General features: G+C 41.6%; 1 protein-coding gene across 2 annotated transcripts in view; it reads right to left on the bottom strand.

Moving 5' to 3' along the window:
• The window catches only part of PAK1 (p21 (RAC1) activated kinase 1), a 1,330,007-nt gene that overhangs the window by 324,824 nt on the left and 981,635 nt on the right, over window positions 1-23,548 (bottom strand). For both annotated transcript variants that reach the window (XM_044073352.1, XM_044073351.1), the window contains one exon: window positions 10,289-10,352. In XM_044073352.1, coding sequence (XP_043929287.1) covers window positions 10,289-10,352 — 64 coding nt within the window. The remainder of the gene's footprint in view (window positions 1-10,288; window positions 10,353-23,548) is intronic.

The following is a 23,548-nucleotide window of genomic DNA, read 5'->3' on the forward strand; positions in this document are numbered from 1 at the left end:
GAAAGGAGGGCAGGATTCTCTCTTGAACCCTAGTACCAGGAATAAAAAAAAAAAAAAAAAACTGATCCTATGGGGGCGGGACAGATTCAGGAATACCGGGGTCCTAACCAAAACTAAGTAGTTTGTTATCCCAGATTCAACTTAATCTCAGGGGACCAGAACAAAGCCATATAGAGAATAGAAATCTAGAATCCAAAAAGAGATTCTGAGGAAACAACTGAATACTGGGGCAGACAAACCAGCTTCAGTGAATGCCTCCACATTACCTACCATAGAGCGGGACCAACAAGACCTCTATGCAGGGCAAGGAGCATACCTTTCAACCCCTTAGAGCAAAAAACGTCTGGAGAAAGGCCCAAAGATATGGACATATTTTTAAATGTTGCTCTCACAAACTTAGAAAGTTGCTAGAATAACAGGATTTGTTCTAGCCTGTATTTCTCTGAATGATGTACATCATTTAGTGACTAATTCTCAGGTCATTGCAATGATTTGCCCAAAAATCACATTTAATGAGGAACAGACTAAAAGGTCAAAAATCTGGACATTCTGTGAAGATCTGGACAGCCGAGAGGCATAGCAATGAACCTGGTGCAGGAGCAACAAATAAAGCCATTGGATCCAAGGAGCACATCAGATCTGAAGAAATCCACACTGGTCTAGTAGCTCTGGATCAAAAGGATCTGGATCCAAGAATTGCCCAGCTTTCTGTGGGCACCTAGCCTAGCATTCATTACATCCCAGTCTTAGGATCCGAGGAAGAAGAAAAAGAATGGGCAGACTGATCGGATCCAATGGTAGGGGGGAATTAGGATCTGAAGGGGTCTGCACATATATATCCGATCCAAGGAGGTTGTCTCTAAGTAACAGTTAGATAGTCGGAGCCAAAGGCTTAGGATCTGATGAAGATGGGCAAATAAGTGAAACTCATCAAGAGACCAAACCTGTCAGATCCGAAGAGGACTTGTGATCTGATGGAGGCCCTAGGAACTTTGGTTTGGAGAGACTGGATCAGAGCTCCTCGTTACATTGTTTTGTTTCTTTTTACAGGGGGTTGAGCCACCAAAAATACCAGCAAAAGGCTTTAAAAGTGTATGATGAGAGCTGCCTCTGTGTGAGCAAACAGACCAAGCTCCAGTCCATCCTTGATCCGTCAAGCGCATTTAAGATTCAGGGCCACCAGCATTCCATGACATGGCTCAGCACAAAAAAATCAGGACAAAGCCAAAAATAATAATTCAAAGTCCGCTGCAGTCATTCTCAAACTACTTGCATATATTTGGCTGGCAGCCACAACACTGGTTGCTTCCAGTGGACTAGCTCTATCTGTGAGCACACCTCCAAAGCCCTCAGCACAAGAAAGGTAGAGAAAGGCAAAAACAACAGCCCCAAAAATAGGGACAAATTTTAAACACTGCTCTTATAAACCTAAAAAGTTAAAAGAAACAAAGGCAAGAACAGATCAAATAAACCAAAAACGCTAGCTAGTATAAAGTCAAGAAGCACCAAGCACGAGTGTAATACAAAACCAAGAGTTTAATGTTGAATAAAAACAATAAAACAGTAAAGCCGTAAGCGCTTTCATTAAGACAGTGTTAACCATCAGACAAGGATTAAAATGCAAAACAACCATTAAATATGTTAAAAAAAAAACACTCTGATTGGGCACAGGGAAAATTAGCTGAATCATTGCCGAGTAGGAAGTCATATTGATAATTCTTACAAATGTATTTCACAAGACGAATAAACTCAACTTTAAAGACAGGAGTAGATTGGGATTGCCAATTTTTAGTAACAATGTTGCTTGCTATAGAGAGGATAAACCATAGTAAAAGTGTTTGTTTTTTTAGGAATGACTTCAGGAACAGGACCATTGAAAAGGATAAGGGAGTCAGAAATTATACAGTTATCATTCCATACAGCTTTACAAAGACATTTAAAGTCTAACCAAAATGAGGAAAATATTTTGCAATTAACAACCATATGCATCCAGTCAGCATCAGGATGTCCACATCTCTAGCATTTCATTTCATCTTTCTTGTACATTATTGCTAGTCTCTGTGGGTTGAAAAAACATGTAAACATTTCCATGTGTATACATGCCAGAACAGGTAATATATCTTCAATCTTCAAAATGCTTGCAACGTCAGAAGCACTACCCTCAGCTCTAGAACATTTATATGCAGATGGGCCTCCAGTTCGGACCAAGTGCCTTGGACTGTCTGTCCCTGACATAATCCCCCCACCCCATCAGGGAACCATCTGTGGTCACTGTGGCCTTGGGTTGCTGGGGGAAGAAGGGGCGACACCATTGTGACAGATTGTGTGTCATCCACCAATTTAAATCCTGTTTGCACCTGTGGGTTACACGAATCATGGCTGAAAGAGGATGCTGTAAAGGATACCATTGGGTGAGTAGAAGCCATTGTAGAAGCCTCATGTGAAACCTGGCCAGGGAGCAATGGTGATGGAGGCTGCCATGGAATCCAACAGCTGTAGAAACGAGTGAGCCGTGGATTTTTCCCTTGAAAGGATTGGAATTAGTTGTTGCTTTATCCTTAGAATTCTGTGCTCTGGAATAGCAGCTCTGCAGTTTTTTGTGTCCAAGATAACCCCTATGAATTCTGTTGACTGAGATGGGGTGAGATTGGATTTTTGTCAGTTTATGGTTATACCTAGCCTTTGAGAAGCAAGGAGAAAGTATGCCAGAGTTTTTTCCAGTAGATGTCTGGTGGGGGCGGAAATGAGCCGGTCGTCTAGGTATGGAAACACCTGGAATCCTTGAAGTCGCAAGTGAGCTGTGACAACTGCCATGCACTTTGAGAACACTCTGGGGGCTGTAGAGAGTCCGGAGGGCAGTACTCTGAACTGGTAGTGACTGGCTCCTGCACGGAAGCCCAGAAATCTTCTTGATGGCCTGTCCACTTTTATGTGGCAGTACGCATCTTGAAGATCCATCAAGCACATCCAATCGTCCTTTTCCAAAAGCGGGAGGATAGACTGTATTGTGACCATCCGGAATTTTTGTACTCTCACAAATGTGTTCAATGCATTGAGATCCAAAACTGGTCTCCAGTCCCCAGTTTTCTTTGGCACCAAAAATAGTCTTGAGTAGAACCCGGATCTTATCTGGTCTGGAGGGACTATTTGGATGACTCTCTTTCTTAGCAGCTTTTCTATCTCTAGTGCTGCTTCTTTCCTTTGACTGGGTGGAACGTCAGGAAGGTTTTTTGAAGGGGCAGGACAAAGATCAAAGGGGATATGATAACCTCTGGTTAAAATCTTCTGTATCCAAGAATCGGTGGTGATGGTTAGCCAGGTAGAAGAGTACAAGGAGAAACGTCCCCCAACCACCTCCAGAGGAAAGGAGTTGGGCCCGCTCTTCAGGAGCGCTGATAGGATTGACCAGAGAAAGAATCCCTGGAACCCTGGTTATGTGGACCCCCTCTGCCCCAAAAGGAGCGTCTTCCCTGTGAGTTTCCCCCTCTGCCTCTGGGGGAGAACTCGGCCTGTGTGCCACGGAAAGGATCCTGAGATTTCTTGAACCATATCTTCCCACTCTTTTGGTTTTGGGAGAAAGCATGTTGAGGGGAAGAATAACTGACACCTACGACAGAACGGGTCTTACTGTCCTGTTCACATCTGGCCAGTGTGCTTTTAACTTTGGGCCCAAACAACGAAGAGGCCTCAATGGGAGCATTAAGAAAGGAAGCCTTAAAGGGTTCCGTGAAATTGCACAAGCGCATCCAGGCGTGTCGTCTCAAGACCGCAGCTGAATCTGCTGCTCTAGCTGCTCCTTCTGATGTGTGAGATATCAGTCGCATAGAGGAGTTGGATATAGATTTAATGGTGGCCAGCTGAGAGGCCACTTTGTCACGGACCTCATCAAACACGGTACCAGCCAAGGTTTCAGAGAGCTCAGAAATCAGAACCCTTTGAAGCCTGGTAAAATGTGCCATATAATTCAGGGACCTGATAGTAAAGGTCACTGAAGCAAAGCTGCGCTTCCCTATCCTGTCCAGGGCCCGGGACTCTCTGTTAGGCGGATGGACAGTCTGGCTTTCTTCTTCTGCCAGATCCTTTTTTGTTGCGGCTGCCACCACCAAAGCATCCACAAGAAGACCTTTGGACCACTGGGGATCCGAAGCAGGAGGGGACAAAATCTTATCTGGCCTCCGGGGAATAGCTTTGACAGTATCAGGAGCCTTCCAAGCATGCTGCACGATGTGCCGGACAAGTTCATCGGCAGGTGGAGTAACCCTGGAGGTAGGGGGCCGGGCGCGAAAGGCCTGCAGGAACACAGATTCCTCAGAGGTCAGATTAGAGGACTGCCAGTCACCTCTCCATTTCAGGATTTTGAGGATATCACCAAAAGATACCTCACTAGGTGACTGAGGGGATCCTTCCCCCTCATCGAAATCTGTCTCTTCAGTGAGGGACTCTTCTGTGGAGTCCATGTGCTTCCTCTTACACGAAGTTTTCCGGTGGACCTCCTTAGTGGGAGAAGCTGGAGAAGACAGCAGAAAAGGGGATTCCTGTGGAAATATGTCCTGAAGCCCTTGTACCCGGTGTCCGCTAGGTGCGACTTGTGAAACCAGTGTACCAGAGGAGGGTGGAGGTATAGACAGTCCAGTATCACCAACAGCAGCGAAAGCCTTCTCCATCAGCTGGAAGGCTGGCCCACATGAAGAGGAGAGCATGTCTAGCACAAGGGTCACCCCTCCCCTAAGTGGCTCAGCCTGCCGACCCAGAGACCCTGGATGGCTGTCGAGCAGCAAACTATGCGTGTCACAACTGGCATTCTGGGTCGTAGCAAAACTTTCCAGCCACGAAGGCAACTGTGGTTCCTTAGTGAGATCCATAAAGGGGACCACAGAAGGGGAAGATTGTACTATATCCATGGACTTCAAAGGCAATGAAGGAGAAGAATAAGAAGGGGTCTTTGGAGATGGGTGATCACCTCTCAAGGAAGGATAGTTCCTGAGGGGTGGGATACCTCTGGCCAAGAGCACCTGATCCACAAGACGCAACACATCATGTTCAGAAAGGCTTCTAGTGGACCTCACGGAGACTGAGGGAGAAACAGGTCTGTCCACAGAAGAGGCAAACTCGGTGCCCATCTCATCTGTCTGCACCAAGGACAATGGTGCCGAGAGAGACTGTACTACGGTTGTCTGCAAAGAAGTCATCATCGGTACCGAGGTCATAGTCTGCACCGAGACAGGGAGCGATGCCAAAGTGGTTGTCGGTGCCGAAGCTGGAACTGACAAAACTGGAGTCAACAATAACGGCCTTGGTTCGAGGAAGATCTCGAAGCAGACGCGGTCAAGGTCTGCGCCAACTGAATGGTCGGTGTCAGTACAGTGGTAATAGTCTGAACAGAGGAGCCTCTCTGTGCCGATACAGTGATGCAGGAGAAGATGGAGCCGAGATCACTAATGGAGCCGAAGGCCTCAGTGCCGAAGGTCTAGGCACCGAAAGCACTGGGGCTGACTGAGTGAGCTCCAGAGCCAAAACTTTAGCCTTTTTAGGTTTTGGTTGGTGGGAGTCCCCAGCTGGGGACGAAGGCAAAGATTTAGCCTTAGTAGGAACATCCAAGATTTTCTTATGGGTTCTAGGAGGGGTTGAGGCCTCCGACCCAGAAATAGCCTCTGAAAAGGGAGAATTAAGAAGTCCCTTCAGTAACAGTTTGTTTTTCCTTTCCAACAAGGTTCTATTTGAAAAGTTCTCACAAATAGTACAGGGTGGGTCAACAGACAAATGGGAAGCTCCCAAACAATAAACACAGAGTGTGCATCAGAACTAGGTAGTTTGTGCCCACAATCAGAACACCGCTTAAACCCCGGGCTACCTTTATCTGCCATGACAGCAAATTAACTAAAAAAAAAGGTACCAGCAATGGTACAGGAGAGTACCCGAAGGTATGAGAAAAAAGCGGGAAGGATTACCAACAATGGTAAAGAGAGAATACCTCGCAGTAAAAGAGGTAACAAAAGGAGCAGAAAAACCTGAAGAAATTATGTACTCTAGATACGATAGGGTAAGAGACAATGAAATATAAACTTTTCTGACAGAAAAGTAGCCTGAAAAACTATTAAACAATAAATAACTGTATTTAGCTCAAGAGAAGTAGCTTGACAAGACCAAATGACAACACGGCAAACGAAATCTGAGGTAACAGGGAGAGGGGGATTGTGGGTAAGAGTTTAGCTCGAGAGTTTGAAGCTGACGCAAGCTTGGAAAATGGCCGGCTCGGTACCGAGGTTGGAACAGATAGCCATGCATAAGGCATGAATGAGGATTAACAATATCAGATTGTATCTTCTGTCACTTGTGCATACACTAAACTATAATGCAGGGAAAAGTCTTATTTGGGTTTGAGTACCACTGCTCAACAGGACCAACACAGTGTTTAAGTATATACTGCATTTTATAAGGTTGTCTGAAAAACTGTAGTTAACAAAATAGTCTTTTTCAAAGAAAGTGACAATGCAGTGGGATGACACAGGGATGCTGGAGTTAGTATGTATGACATTTCTGCATATTGTTCCTGTATCCTTCTCAGTTTTCACTTGGTGCTCCTGTTTCTTCCCACATCCAGAACAAGTGTGCAGCAGATAAACTGGTGATCCTTGGAAAGTGACTTCAGGTGTGCATGCAGTAGGTGTGCATGTGTGCACGCACTTGGACAAGTGCATCCTGTGATTTGTGTGGCACACTCCAGTGAAGATTAGTTTCCCTACCCACTTATCTCTGACTCCTGGGATACGTTCTGGCTCCTCAACAATTCTGAAATGTATTAACCAGTTAATCAGAGGATGGATGAATGATAATATGTAGTTTGAAAGCTCCTCAATGTAAGGCAACAATAAGGCATTATGGACATCAGAGGAGCACAGAGCCATGAGATGGAACTTAATAACTTGACTTGTTCATCCGCAGGTATCTGGATGAGCTGAAGAGCTAACAGACTGTCATCAACACTTGGGCATAATAATGGAGCTAGTACCATTAAGCCAGAGACCAATAATTTCTCATCCAACAGATGAGGCAGTACGGTAGAAGCAGAAGTACTATAACCTTTTCTGGGCATCACACTATACCACCACCACCAATATCATTCGAGGGTCCCTTGTATGACGCAGCAGTACAGAGAGGGGAAGGAATGACATCACGTAAAAAACAGCCCTCTCACACTTATTATATGTACTTTTATACAGCCATTTTCTACCAAGCCTGAACAAGGAGACATCCTGCATTACTTAAAGAACAGAAACAGAAGCCATTACTTACAATATATACCTGCAACTCAGAAATGTTTTAATGCCTTCTTAACAGAGAAGATCAGCAGTAAAGCCTCAAAAGGAAAGACGCAAGCAGGTCCACTAACAGAATTTGTATGTTCGTTAGCAACTTCTCCTCAGCAGGAGGTGAAAGATTATGTTCTAAATGTAAATGGAGGACAGTGCTGTTAAGAACGGCATTGCAACAGTCAAAGGAGGAAGAAATCTGGGTGCAAAATGGTATAAAATGGACCAAAACAGTGAAAGACATCACAATGGCCAGAGAAGGAAGATTAAGACTCCAAGGATGTCGATGCATTTACGCCATCAACAATGGCAGTGAAACTGACAAAGGGCTGGGTTCTTGTCACAGGGGAGGCAAACATCTTAACCAGTACTGCAAGAACACATTTTATCATTCTACATCTGCAATACTTGTCTGTCAGATTCAGTGCCAGAACCTGATGCATGCAATCTCAGGTGAAAAAAAAAACTGAATCTAAAAAAAGTAACTTACTGGCCCTCTTAAAATTTGGCATGAATTAAAAGTGCCACAATGAACACTATTTCAGGTGTTCAAAGTGCCCCCAGGACCCCGCTATGCAAAACAAAAAAAAAATTCTTGAGAAATGCATCCACCTCCAGCTCATGCCATTCATTACACATAACCAACTCCTCACCCCAACACAACATGGGTTCCGTCCTGGCCATAGCACAATAACAGCTCTTCTCTCTTTTTTTCGACATCGTAAACCATGCCCGTGACTCCGGAGAACTTGTATCCACAGTCCTCCTTGACCTCTCCAAGGCTTTCAACACAGTCTCCCATACCCACCTTCTTCACCAACTTTCCAATCTTAACGTCTCACAAAACACCATTACCTGGTTCTACAGGTACCTCTCTTGACAGATCTCAAGCAGTAAAATGGAAGACTGGCACCTCAGCCTTCCTTCCCACCCCAAGGATCCATTCTTGGCTCTATGCTCTTCAATATCTTCATTAATGATTTCCATGCAGCCATTCCTAACACTAAGAAGGTACAATACGCAGATGACTCAACTTTTGTTTGCTCTGCATCAACCCTCCCTGAGCTCCAAACAAAAACTCAAACTGCCTTCTCAACTACTGAGAACTTGATGCTCCAAAATCACCTCTCTTTGAATGCCAACAAATCAAAGATCCTTCTATTCTCTCCCTCAAAATCTATCCGCCCAGACAAAACCTCTTTCAAGATTACAAGCCTTGCCAACTCCACTATAGAAGTTGTTCCTTTTGCTAAACTTCTTGGAGTTACTATTGATGAACACCTAAAATTCAATACTCATATTCTGCTAAATATAAAGAAAACCCATCAGAAACTTGGCATGCTGTACAGAAACTTCCACTTCCTCTCCCCCTCAACAAGACAGACCCTCGCCACTACCTTACTACCTTCACTAATGTATGGTGCTCCCCTACTAACCGACCTATCTTCCTCCATCTCTTCTAAACTAGAATCCTGTTACAATAAAATCTCAAAGTTCGCACCACTTCCAAATACTCCACTCACCACTGTAAACCTCTACACCAGCTGCAATGGCTAGAACTCCCAATCTACCTTGACTACCGCCAACTCATCACCACTCACAAGCTTATTTTCAAACCAACTATATGCCCAGCACTAACAAACATCTTAACATTATATACCCCAAACAGAACTCTAAGATCTACCCACCAAAATCTAATCTCTGTTTATAAACCAAACCGTCCTGCTGGTCAGCTTCTCCTATCCTTTTCTGTCGCCAAAAAATGGAATTCTCTCCCTTCTCTAAGAATTTCTGAGAACTCTGAACACTTCAAAACCCAGCTGCATTCTTACCTCTACCAAAAATGGAAATGCAATTGCACTCCACCTACCTAACCTGCTTAATACATAAATACTTTATAACACACAAAGTTTGTTCTTCCTTACACAATACTGATTAACCCTATGTACTGCCTTCATGCTAATGCTACCTCTATACCACTCTCAGATGAATTAAACCTCTGTATTAATTTAACTCATGCTAATATTCATGCATAAAGAACTCATCCATGCTAATGTTACTTCTATATCATTCTGCATTAATTTAACCTTGTACTACTGTTCTCAACCCCTAAACCTGAAAATATGCTTTACATCCTTCTCCAAACTGCTGTTTAACTTTTGTTTACATTTTGCTATTTTGTATGTAAAATTTGGTTAGTTTATTTCTGTTTCCACTATGTATTGTACTTACATAGTAGCTTGTTCTATATATTATTGGAGCTTTTCTCCCCGGGCTTCCACTGAAAACGGGCTCTTTGAGCCCAGTGGACCTCCCCGGTCATCAAACTGGAAATAAATATATACATTTTTCAAAATAATAAGTAAATGGACCTAGCACTGAGACCTGACTGCGGTGGTGGTGCTGCGGTAGCGTTGTCGCCTCACAGTAAGATGTTGTCCCGTTCGCTTCTCAGCTAGAGCGTCTTCTGTGTGGAGGTGTGCATGAATGGGCGTACCTTCATTGAAGGTTGTGCGTCAGAGCTGGCAACTCTGCATGTAAAAATCTACTGCCAATCATTAGCGGACTAGAGTTCCGCTGTGGCGACCCCTAACTGGGAAAAGCCGAAAGACACAACAACAACCTAGCACTGAGACCTGCAGAATAGGGGAGATGCCATTAATAAAAGAAACCCAATGGTGCCTTCTAAATGCAAATAAACAGTAGGCCTCCAAAGGCCATTATAAGCAATGCCATTTATAAAATGGTAGCTAACATACAGCTGTGACGTTTGAAACAGGTTGATGGCTACTTGTTCTTACTTTTATAACAGTACTTGTACTATAAAGTAGTTACATGTGCCTTCTCTCACACCTGGTCAGTAACAGAAAATAAATGAGATAGACATTCGTTTTCCATCTAGAATCATCTAAAACTCAGCATCATTTTACAGACTTGCTAATTTTCTGTAATGAATTTTCTATGAAGCACATACTAACCCTTGTCCAATCTTCTCAAATCGGGTATATTTCTTTTTAGGATCTCCCACACTGACAATGCTTCCTGCAAAAAAGAGAAATAATTACAAACAAGAACTTCTCCATAAAACGAGAACAAAAATGACCTGCAAACCTAGCCAAAAACTTTATCCTTTGTAATACAGGAAACCTAAAGACAGTGTTACAAAGTAAATGATGGTCTCATGTTCACCATTACAACAGTCTATGCACCAAAAATAGATGGATCATATATTAGAAGTATAAAGCATTAGAAATATCCTACAATGTCATTCTTTCAATTTAAGAGCTCGTGCAGTGAGACGACAATGAAACGCAAATCATCAGAAAAGGTGCAACAATATGAACTGCAGCAAAAAATGTTGTACATTTTATTACTTTCTAAACATTGCTTTTTTGAACACCTTTAATTATCACTTAAGACACACGCATTAAAATCAAAGAAAACAAATCACATTAACATTTGTTTTCCATTTACATACATTATAGGTTCATAGGTTGGTACCAGGCTATCGGCCCTAGGGCCTATGCAAGCCTAGTCATAACAATTTCCTGGATATTCCTTCCCACAATATTTACTTCTCTGGACCTCTGTCTAGCAGGGTGACTGACATGATCCCTGGGATGAATTTCCTATCTCCCATCCAATCATCAAGGTTCCTTTTGAAGATAGCCAATGAGGCTCTCTGCTTGACATGTATGGAGAGTCTATTCCAGATGTATGGGGTGTCTCTGGGTCAGGAACCTATCCCTCCAGCATGTTTTGTTCATTGTGATGACAAGGTTTAGATCCCTGGAGCGTGTGGCTCGGAGGGAGTGGGATTTCTTTAAGTGGAGCATGTCTAACAGCACAGGGTTTGACATGACGTTGTATGTTAGGCAGAGATTGCCTCCGAGTAGACAATATGCTCCAGAGTATAGCTGGAGTTTTTTTTAGACTGTCAGCATATGGCATCTGCTTTAGGCCTGTGATTTTTTTAGTGAGGTATTTCTGTGGCCTTTCCAGCTGTTGCAGATGTCTTGTGAGGTACATACCAAATGGGGCATTATACTCTATAATGGGTCTAATGAGGGATGAGTACAGTGGGACAATGACCTCCTTTTTTCTGGATGAAAAGCCCTTAGTGATGAGGTGTGCCACATAGAAGGATTTCCTGACTGTTGTGGTGAAGTGGTTATCGAAAGTGAGACCACTGTCCACCTGTGTCCCTAAGTCTCTCATCACACTTTCGATTTTAGTGTCCTGCCACCTATGTGGTAATTCATGGGTACACATTTTTTTCCAAAGGGGATAACTATACATTTCTTGGCATTAAGCTTAAGCCCATGGCTCTGGCACCAGGCATCTGTTTCTGTAAGGCCCTTTTGTAGAATATCCACATCATTTGGGGATTCAATAATGGCTCCCGGTTTGCAGTCATCTGCGAACTTTGTTAGCATATCTTTTCTTTCCTTGTAACTCAGTCCAACATTACATAAATTGCTGAATTCCTGCCTCCTCTAAAACTCACTCCTCCTCCAGATTATTCTTCTGCATGTATTGTTCCCACAATTTCTATTTATTTCTATATGTAATTTGCTCCTTCCCTTTTCTAAAGATCCTTCTTTCGGTTTCATTTTTTTTGTCAGCCATCACAACTAGACTTAAGAAGGCCTTACTACGTCTAGGCAATTCAGATCCTGTATCTCAGCTCAGAAGAATACAGCCATTTGCTCACCCAACATTTCTGAGTGGAATTTTTAAGATCTGTCTACTTGTTACACTCCTAAAATATATGTTCCCAGTTACCTCTTTCTTCCCCCATAGCACCTCCATTTGCTATCTACCCGAGGCAAAATACTTTGAAGTCTGCTTTGGGTATGAAAATACCTATGCTAACACTTCTAAGAAAAGATCCTAAATCATCTAGAATTTATTGTATATTTGGAAGCCATACATTTAATCTCCCATTGTTTTATATTAAATTGCTTTTGGTTATTTTCTTGTTACAGGCTCCCTAAGTTTGGCCACAGTCCTTTCGACTTTCTGTTGCCTAAGTCATGCTAGAAGGTTTTCTACTCTGGAGTTATTGATCAGACACCCTATTTTTAAACTCCAATTTCATTTTATCCCACTTACTAGAAATAATTTCTGAAGCTATTTCAATCTTCCTTAATTCTTGAATAATTTCCACTACCCATTCCTTAAATTATTCTCTATCAGGTAGGTGGGAAAGAGCCAGTGTATGATTTTTACTTTATTACCCTGCATTTTTTATCTTGATTTTTATCAGTGCATCATCTAAAATTGTTACTGGATGTGTGTTGAAGCTTTCAATAAAATCTACATGTTCCTATGAAATACAATTTCTATCTAGTCTATCTTAGCCTAGCCACTGTACCTTGGGAAATATTTTGTCCAAGTTCCTAATACCAAATTAACATCTTCCATATTAACTATTGTTATAAATTTCTTTAGAAATCTACCCTCTTTTGTTGCATTTTCCTTTCTAGGTCCCCCGATACATCCTCACTATTGCAAAACAATTTGCAGTCCCCACCTATAAGCAACATTCCCTGCTGAAAGTGGATTTATCCCAAATATAGCAGTTTGTGGTGGAATTTAAATACATGCCAGAAAAATCCTCCCTCCTAGGCCAACAACACATTACTATCACAAATCTACCATTACTGAAATTTTCCCTCTTGTGTCACTGCTCTAGCAGTTAGTATGATTACTCCCTTGTTCTTTGTCTTTGATATTTTGCTGAATAGCCATCCTAAAATCATTTCTTTGTCATTCACATGCTCATTTCTTTCTAAACTTCTCTCCTGCAGCACTGCTACTTGCAATCTGCATGTCTTAATAAAATTCAATACTCTTTCCTTGTCAATACCTGTATGGCCATTTACATCCCAATACAATACAGATATCATAGCTATTATGAAAAAAGCTTGTATTCCTACCGATTACACATCAGTATTTTTTTTGAATGAGCATTTCCTACTTTCATGTTACATGCCACTGGCAGGCTGATCATTTATAGTTACTTCTTCTCATCTGCATTTGAATCTGCCACATTTTTCAAGATGTTTTGTTTTAATGAAAACCTCCAAACAAAAAAAATGCATTTTCAAAACATCTCAATTTCCTACTAACTTAGAACAAATGTACAAAACTATGCACATCTTCAAAAAAATGAATCTTAGCTCTCCCTCAAATTGACAGCTGCAACCAGAGAGGCATCACCTAAAAATTAAGATTACCCATGCTGAAGTGCATGTGACAAGTGTTCCCACTTGCACTTACTACTATATCTGTTCTTTTATCTATATTACCCTCCCGGACATGAAAAACAGCTTGCATGCTTTCAGAAGACATTAACTTTTACCCCCAAGAAAAAGAACACTGGCTATCTTAAAATAAAACTAAATTTAAACTGCTCTGTTAAATGCATTTACTTTGTTTTCAATGAACTGCTTGCTATCATACCTTTACATTTTGCATTTCCTTCAGCAAAGAACAATCAGAACTCTCAAGATGAATTGCTAGAACCTGCAGGTGCAATAGTAGTCAGCAATGAAACTCCCAGAAGAGATTTAACAACTGCCTTAGCACAGATGTCTTGCTAACAGAAAAAAAAACAGGCTAATATCTTTGTAGATGTAAGAAGTTTTGCATTTTTCATGGCTTTCATCATGGTCTTATTTTCAAGCCTACATGCTTAAAAAAAATAGCCCAAGCCAAGGGCATCAATCTAGACATTCACCCTTGTAAAAAAAAAAAAAAATTTGAGAAAACATCTTGATTCTGCAAATAATATAATCAGTGTACTTTTGTACCCTACCCTACACCAGCAGTCGAAGACTACATCATATTAACATTAAAATTGCTTTTGTCCAGCCTTCCCTTTCTTGTTATAAAGCCTGAATTTATTACAACTAAAAAATACTTGTTTAATATCTTTAACACTTTAACACAACAGTCATGGAAGATGCTTTCCTCATGTTTAAATATTCCTGAACACAAATTACACAAAACAGTTTAATTCTAAACTGCAGTTTACATCATGAAATGTTTTACATAGATACTAAGAAGAATTACTGTTTTACTTCATGACTTTTCCCTTTTGGTGTCCTTCTAATTACTGGTATGGTATATGATTTACAGCCCACCCACAAGTTTCATGAAGGCAAAACATGCCCAGTCTCTCTCAGCCACTTTTTCTTGCAAAGTCATATTTCCCAAATGAGATCAATGCTTTACAATCTCACATTTATGCATAAATTTCAATGTTGCTGTTCTTGTTCCTGTTCATCTCCCAACACTGGACTGCGGTTCAAGACCAAGTTACTCCTGATTCTTCTAGTCAACTAGTGTGCTTTTTCCAACTATCAAGCATTCTCCTTTGGAACACTGGAAAAGGTTTCACAGTCAAAGTCCCTCTATGAGCTTTACTTACTATCAGAAGAATGAGAAGCAGAATCTCCTTTTGTTTGCTGGGTCATTTTTTGTTGGCTAAACTATTTCCCCTCTTTGTCTGTTTGCATCAAAACATGCCCTTTATACTTCAGGAAAATTACTCTGAAGACAGCTGGATGCAACAGCTTGAATCTCTCACCTTCCTCTAGACACTCCCCGATTGTGGGAATACATTTGCTTCTCCTCTGCCTGGTATACAGTGACTAATCATTTTCCACACTCTGCTGCCTCCAATTTTTAATACTCTTTCTTTCTGCCATAGCTTTGTCATAATCAACTCTTTCTGCTGGTATGACTGTATCTTTACTATTGCAGAAGGTCATGGCTGCATTCCCACGGCCAGCTTTGGAGCATACAAATACTGTGCCCTTTCAATTAACAAATCCTGTTGTGAAATACCAGTCCAGTTTCTTATTTGTTCTTTCATAAAATTAATGCTGTCTATTCCCTCCCAGACCTCTAGTACACAGCAGAAAACCTCAGGTTTTCTCTGTGCACTCTTTTAACTATACCATTTTTGAAAACAGATCTTTTTGAGGTCTCGTATTCAGCAAACCTTTTCTTCATTTCAGACAATTTCTGCAGTTTTATCAGTTCACCTGAGTAGCTAGTTAAAACTTCAAATTTTCCAGCCTTTTGTTATCTGAGTTGGTATACTCCTTCAATATTTCATTTATTTTAATCACCTTTAAGTACATTTGTTTTTTTTTTTCTGTAAATTACTAGAAACCACCTCTTGTACCAAATCTGAAGCTTGAACTGCTTTTCTGCTTAACAACTGCAGGATTCTTCCCAACCTATGTTGTCTCCATCTTTTCTGGGTGATTTTTTTCAGGCTCTATAAATTTCTTCTTTTTTGGTATCCATGCAGTATACTTTCTAGTCAGTAACAGAATTTTACTCAAGCTGGCAATATCACTGGCTCTTATTTCTGTTTTCATACTGGAAGAGCTGAAATTAAACTGCTTATCAGTGTGCAGCCATCTTGGAAGTCCGGGTTCTGAACACTGTTGACATTATACACCATTCTTCTGAATAGAAACGTGACATTTTTGTGACTTAGTTCGATGAAAGGACATTTAATAAAAATAAAGAATAGAAAACAATTGTGAGAAATTAATCAAGACAATATTGCTGTGTTTTCAAGAAACATCACATGACTTTTGGTCACAGTTGATTATGTGGTCATGTTTAACCCCCTCATCTGAACATTTTATAAGCAGGATAATCTATTCCTGGACGTCCGGTCACACTTCTACACACACACATACACCAACATGCATGTTGTTTAGGGCTTGTCCATAATCAGCCAGCAATTATGTGCTACATAAAGGTAGATGCGTGTGTAAATGCGAATGCAAATCTGTAACTGTGTGGGAGTGCATTAACGTGTACTGAGATTATGACATCAGCAGTATGACTTGCATCAAGATTTAAAAAAGTAACATTCAAACAGAGGAAGAAGCAAAATGCATAGTGAAAAGGAGATATGCAAATCTTCATTTTTTTTTTACTAATGAAAAATAATCTTTAGCGCGGCATCATATCTGAGATGAGATGTATAGTACCAGTCACAAGCTACTGTGTTTCTAGGACATCATCCTGCAAACCTAAGGTAGTTGCATGACTTTTGTGGGTTTACTGATCTAGCAATGTGATATTTATACAGTCCTTTACTTACAGTTATCAAAGTCTTCAGGTTGGGAGGGTGCATGCAGTAGTAGAGTCTTTTTTGTCATTTTAATTTAAAATTCATTTACTGCAAAGGCAGACTTTCTAACTGCAAGACTTGAGTGATAAAGGTAGCTGGTAATATTTGTTCCCTAACATTATGGCTGACTTTTTTTTTAACCTGCCCTCATAAAAACTACAACACCCCCTCCCCTCCCCATTTCACCAAAAACCTAAGTTACAACTCCTAAGGAATGACCTCTAAAAATGTATGTCAAAACATGGAGTACAAGTCAGCTTTTAGACAAACATGGGAAATGCTAACTTCTGTTCCATGGCACAGTAAAATGTACCAAAGCTAGTGAAAGTACCAAAGCCATGTTATTTACATTTGGCTAGGTAAAACAGGAAATGATGAGGGCTATGGACTGCTGACTGGCTAAAAGCTTAACTCTAATAAATGCATTAAGGTGCCCAGCAAATGCTATTACTAGATCAAAACAGAAAAACAAGACCTGCTTTGATAGTGTCAAAGAAAAGCAGTTATTTCAGTGCAGTTGTGAAGCAAGGATAAGGTACATTATCAAAGACCATACCAAATCTGTTCTCTAACAAATATCATCTGTGCTACCTAAACATGGTAAAGAACATTACAAAGTGCCAAAAGTTGGAGGTTAATATTACTTAACTTCCATATCAATAATGCATTTACATCACACCTCTCACAGTACATTCAAGAGGGCAAAAAAGGAAGGAGATGGCCCTACAACACAAACACAAACATCCCCCTCTCCAACTTAAAACTCAAAAAGATAAGTACTTAAGTCTTCAAATTAAACTACTGTCCCAATGTTTAAGTACTGAAATGTATGACTGTACAGTCTCTCTACATTAGCACTCAAACTTGTGACAAGTAAAACTTCAAACTAAAGTGTTTTAGAATGGTACAACAGCTGCAACACCTGACAGAAGGGGCAGTTACGCAACATTTACTCCAGCCTGGCACATTTGCTTTGGCTCTGGTAATCTAGTTTGGCCAGTCAGCAGTAAATCTCTACACAACTCCTACCCCGGCAGTTACAGCCATACAGTTTGTGGATTATTTTATGGCAATAAATCTACTTCCTTTCAAAAATCCTAGAACACTCACTAAGCAAATCACTCCACACTATTTTATGTGATAAAGTACCACTCTAGTCTATTATAAATTTATAGCAGACTGCAGGGCCGGTGTTAGCATTTTGGGGGCCCCCAGCAAATGTCAGGTTCGGGGGGCCCCTAAGAACGTCTGTCATAGTATCACCCTGTCATTGCCACCCCTCCGAAGCAGGCTTTCAGTTTATACTGCAAACCTTTAGGTGTAGTGTGCACAGACTGACCTGTAGCTACAATGTTCTTACATTACAACAGGCCTATGTACCACACTGTATTCACACATTAGGAGAAATGCTGTCTATATGCTCTAAAGTGCATTTTCATTTTTTTTTTCTTTTTACATAATCTTTTCATCCAGTGATGGCTTGTACAGAAATTATGATTAAGATTCAGCTTAAGTTTTCCTTGCATCCTTTCAGCACACCTTTCCTGACCAAGACAGCACAGTAATAACCATTTAGGAAATAGCTCAGATAAGCCAGAGCCCAAGAAGCCATAGAGTTGTAGATGTTCTGTGATGCATTTTAGAGCGTTTTCCCAATGTTTTAATCCACTGGTAGCCAAAACAAAAATCATGAGTAAGAAAAGAATTTTAGTCTTTTTTATTTTCATTCAAGGAAGACATAAGTTCTGCCCAAGGCTTAATATTCAAAGATAACAAAATAGTAGCTCACAATAAACTAACAAGGCATTTGTTGTCTGGATACAGAGGTCCAATCTGGGAATATGGCCTGCCTCCCTAACCACCTCACCCTCACACACACAAAATGACAGCCACTGCCTATGCATCCCTCTGGTGTTAGACTGGGATGAAAGCAGATGTTCAAATTGCCACAGTCACATGTTTCAAGTGAGTGCCGACATACATATACACAGCACGCCTCCTCACTCCTCAACCATAACCATCAAAGGCAGCTACCTGTATACGTTAGGGTTACCACCTGTCCCACTTTGTGAGGGACAGTCCCTCTTTGGGCAGTTGTGTCCTGTAAAAAAATTGAAAAAATGGCAAATGTCCTGAGATTTTAGGACAAAAATATTTCCTATATTTTCTTCAATACTTGCATAAAACAGTTAGTTTGTATCTGAAACACCTAAATGTTATAAGGAACAGAATAAGCAACTCAAATGTTACAAGAATAAGCTTTTATTTTGGCAAAAAAGTGAAGTTCTGTCCTTTGTACTGGCCGTGGGTATGTTGTACCCTGCAAAATCTGACGTTTCTACAAAAAATGTCCCACTTTGGGCATTTGAAAAGGTGGCAACCCTAGTATACGTGCCTGATGTGAAACTGAAAAAATAAAGATTACAGTAATGTATTCTACCTTGTTGCTCCAACAAAGTACACTGCCACTACACAAGCTGTAGTAACCTTCTTTATACACTTCTAAGGTCTGTGAGAAAAGTAAAATAAACAATGACCACACTGCCCTCAGCCCAAACAAAAGCTGTAATGACCTCATGTCCACACCCCTGTCATTTGATTGTAATTAACCCCTCCCGCTCCATAACCTACAGCAGCTATCTGCATACTTTTCAAGTGTACCTCATTACTAGGAACGTGCCTCATTTGGGGTCTTAAAAAGTTCATGTTCCTCAAAGTTCCACATTAAAAATGTCTAGCACACAATCAAGTTAGGCTTTTTTTTTTAACTGATATTCATGATAATTAGAAATTAATCGTATTAATTCACTAAAACATCACATTTATAAGTAAAATCAGCATATTTTATTATCCTATGACCTTCCTGGTTGAAGTTGTTAGTAAGTTAAGAGTGTGTGTTCCACATTTTGCCCATTTGTTCCACATTATGAAGGCTAGTGTTCCTCATTTTGGAGCAAGGAGGTTGAAAGCTGTGGCTTTCTGTACACACATCTGAGCAGGGCTGATATTAGAATAGGTACATTTGAGAGCAGAGGACATCATCATCTTTATCCTAACAAGGTCAGGCGTGTTCAGGTTAAAGAGTGTAATCAGAAAATTAATATATTTTTTTCTCATTTTTCCTCTGTGTACGCCCTGGCATTATTGGGTACATGCAGAGATTAAAAAAATCAGTGATGTTTTGCAAACACACACAAAACCCACAGCAGTACTAGTTTTGTACTTATTTCAGCAAGCAACAGTACACTGTGCAACACTGGTACTGCCACACCAGATCAGGGAATGCTGTTTAGCAGTCATCAGACAGAAGCAGGGTAAGTTACTTTTATCTACCTCTGTCAGGAGTAATGCATACCTGCAACTTCTCTCTGATTTCACTGACCTTCCCTCATTTTGTTCATAATTTTGCTCTGTCCTTCATAAAAAGTTTGATTTGCTAATAAATCATTCAGGAATAGACAGACAATAATTCCAGGCATCAGAGGTTTATACTTCTTACTGTCCAAAAACATGCGTGTATATGCAACTTTTTAACATGTTCCTGATTTTGAGCCTTTATTCTGCTGTTATTTTTAGTATTATGCTAAATTCTTCTGCAAAAAAGTTGAGAGTTGTAGTATCTGGTGTTCTACCAGTATTTATAAAACTCCCCGAACGAAAAAATCCATGAAGATCAGAAGCATCAGCTGTTCATAAGTTCATAGGTTCATACTAGGCTATCTGCCCTAGGGCATTTATAAGCCTAGCCAGAATGTGTTTGGCTTTCATAGGTTCATACTAGGCTATCTGCCCTAGGGCATTTATAAGCCTAGCCAGAGTTGTGTGGCTTTCACCACCCCTTAGGTTGAAGAATACTATACCTATTAGTTTGCCGTGCCTCTGTCCAGCAGTGATACAGAGATGATCCCCGGGGTAAACCTACGATCTCCCATCCACTGGTCAACATTCCTCTTGAACAGAGCCAGCGAGGTGCTCTGTCTCACATGGACCGGGATTCTGTTCCACAGCATAGGGAGTCTCTGGGTGATGAATCTGTCCCTCCAGCACGTCCTATTTATATCCGTGTTGAGGTTTAAGTCTCTTGCTCTTGTGGCTCTGGTGGATTTTTTGAGGTGGAGCATGTCCATTAATTCCGGGTTGGACATGGCCTTGTATGTCAGGCACAGGTCACCTCTGAGCAGACGGTATGCGACTGAATAGAGCTGGAGTTTCTTCAGTCGGGCAGCATATGGCATATTTTTGAGCCCCTTTATCCTTTTGGTGAGGAACTTTTGGGGTCTTTCCAATTGCTGCAGGTGTTGGGTAAGATACATTCCGAATGGGGCATTGTACTCAATCATTGGTCTGATAAGTGAAGAGTACAGGGGAACAATGACCTCCCTTGATCTGGATGTGAATCCCTTCATAATCAGGTGGGCAATGTAGAAGGTCCTCCTAACCACTTTGGCAATGTGAGTGTCAAAAGAAAGGTTACTGTCAACTTGGGTCCCCAGGTCCCTGATAACCTCTTCTGTGCTTAATGGATTGCCACCTATGTGGTAACTTGGGGTTACCTTGTTTTTACCAAAGGGTATGACTAAACATTTTTTGGCGTTTAGCTTAAGGCCATGGCTCTGGCACCAGTTATCTGTTTCTATGAGACCTCTCTGAAGGATATCTGTGTCTGATGGATTTTCAACTATGGCGCCCAGTTTGCAGTCATCTGCAAACTTTGTCAGCCACAATCCTCCTATGTTTGCCTGCACTTCTGAAAAATAGATGCCGAACAAGAGGGGGCCCAGGACTGAGCCCTGTGGGACACCGCTTGTGACCGGCTTGGAGTCTGACATGGCACCAGCAACTCTAACCCTGTGGGTTCTGTCCTTGAGCCAGTTTGCAACCCATCTTGTGACATATGGGTTTACATTTAAGCTGGTGAGCTTTTCTATGATACCTGAGTGGGGTATTGTGTCGAAAGCTTTTGCAAGGTCAAGGTAGGCTGTGTGAACTGCCTTACCCTCATCAATGGCCTTGGTGACTGTTTCAAAAAAGTCGACCAAGTCCAAGAGGCATGATCTGCCCTTGACAAAGCCGAATTGGGTAGGATCCAATGTCTGTAGGTCCCCGATGTCTTTATTTATGAGTTCCATTATGATCCTCTCCATAGCTTTGCAGACCAGGCTTGTTAAGCTTATGGGGCAGTAATTACCAGGGTCCGTAGAAGCACCGCCTTTGTGGAGTGGGACCACAGCTGCCATACACCACTCTTTGGGTACGTATCCTGTGGTAAGGCTAAGATTAAACAGCAGCCTTATGTGTGGGTTTAGTTCCTCATTGAGTTTGTGTAGCACACAGCCGGGGACACCATCCGGTCCCATTGATGTTGTGTTTTTAGCTTTAGAGAGAGCAGCTCTCACCTGGGCATTTGAGATGATTGGGAGGCTACACTCTGCTGGGATAGATATTTCTCCTTTTGGGGGGGAAGGGAGGGGAGAAATTTTCACTGAACCTGTCTGCCAGTATGTTTGCAATGTCTGTGGGTTCAGTGATTTTTGTATCATTTTGGACTAATTCTGAGCATATCTGGGAGTTTCCACCCAGATTTCTAACATAGCTAAAGAAGGCCTTATGATTGTCTTTTGAGTCCTTGGCGATTTTTCTCGCAAAGTTGGCCTTGGATGATTTTATGAGTGATCGTAGTTTTTTACTAGTACTGATCAGAGATGTCTTCCCTTTTAGGGATTTTGCTCTATCTTGTAGTAGCTTTCTCCTCTTGTTGTAAAGTTTGTTTATGGCTGGGGTCCACCAGATCTGGCCCTTGCCTTTGGTGGAAAGGGTCTTGATTTTATTTGGGATTGCTTGATCCATGCAATCCTGGAGGTGCTTGTAGAAAGCATTTGTAAGGGATTCAGCAGCGTGGGTTGTGGTTTCCAATGGCTCAGGGGCCTTGAAGGATACCACACCAGTCTTAAGAAGTGTGAAGTTGGCTTTTGAGAAGTTCTTCACTGTGGTCTTTTTTGTTGGGGGTGGGGGCGGGATGTGGATCTCCAGTGAGATTAGTTTATGGTCTGATCTCACCAATGAGGGATATACTTCCGGTGTGGAGCATTTTGTCCCTATGTTTGTGATGATCAGGTCTAGTATATTTTCACCTCTTTTGAGTTTATGAACTCCAGGAACCTTTGGGCTAGGGTATTGGGGCTTGAGTAATGTTCCCAGTCTATGTTTGGGTAGTTGAAGTCACCCAATATGACGGTGTTTGGAGAGACATTTATACTCTCCAGTGTCTTCAGGAAGGCTGTGTGGGGTTCCTGATTTTGAGAGGGTGGCCTGTAACATGCTACAAACTGTACAGCAGTTTTGCCTATGGTTAATTGCACCTGAATGGTCTCTGATGCTTCGTGAGTTGCCACCAGCCTGGAGGTGTGGGTATCCTTGATGAATATGGATACACCCCCTCCTTTTGTGGTACGGTCCGGGTTTTGGGGCCGGAACGCATGATATGAGGTAAAACCTGATAGTGCCAGGGTGCTCTCAGGAGCCTTGAACCAGGTTTCAGTCACAGCACAGACATCGATGTTCTCCATACTGAGGAGGGCTTCGAGGCCGTGCATCTTGAGATTTAGACTTCTGGCATTGAGCAGCATTACCCTTAGTTTTTTTCCATTACTGTTTTCTAGGGCGGTGGGTTTAGAATTTGATCCTTGTCTAAAAAGGCACTATGGGGTGGCAAGAGCCTTTGCCAATATCCGGAAACCCAGGGGTGACAGGTGCAAGCCGTCCCTTGCGAAGCAGCGTGGCTTGTCAAGCATGTCATTCCAGGCAGACAGACATTGGATACCCTTAGAATGACACCAGAAATTAAGCCAATTATTAAAACTGATTATTTTGTCTCTGTATTGTGGCATCATTCTTGGTGAAGTTAGGATACTGCTCAGGGTCAGGGTCATACCAGCCTGGGCTACATAATCTGAGAGCTCCTTTATGTCTCTTTTCATGTAGTCCAGGGAGGTACGTCTCAGGTCATTCACACCGGCATGGACAATGACTGAGTCATACTTGCACTTGCTGTGGAGTGACCTGAGTGCTT

This window comes from Protopterus annectens, chromosome 5.part1 (genome assembly GCF_019279795.1).
Source record: "Protopterus annectens isolate FY-2018-M chromosome 5.part1, PAN1.0, whole genome shotgun sequence".
Classification (NCBI taxonomy): domain Eukaryota; kingdom Metazoa; phylum Chordata; order Ceratodontiformes; family Protopteridae; genus Protopterus; species Protopterus annectens.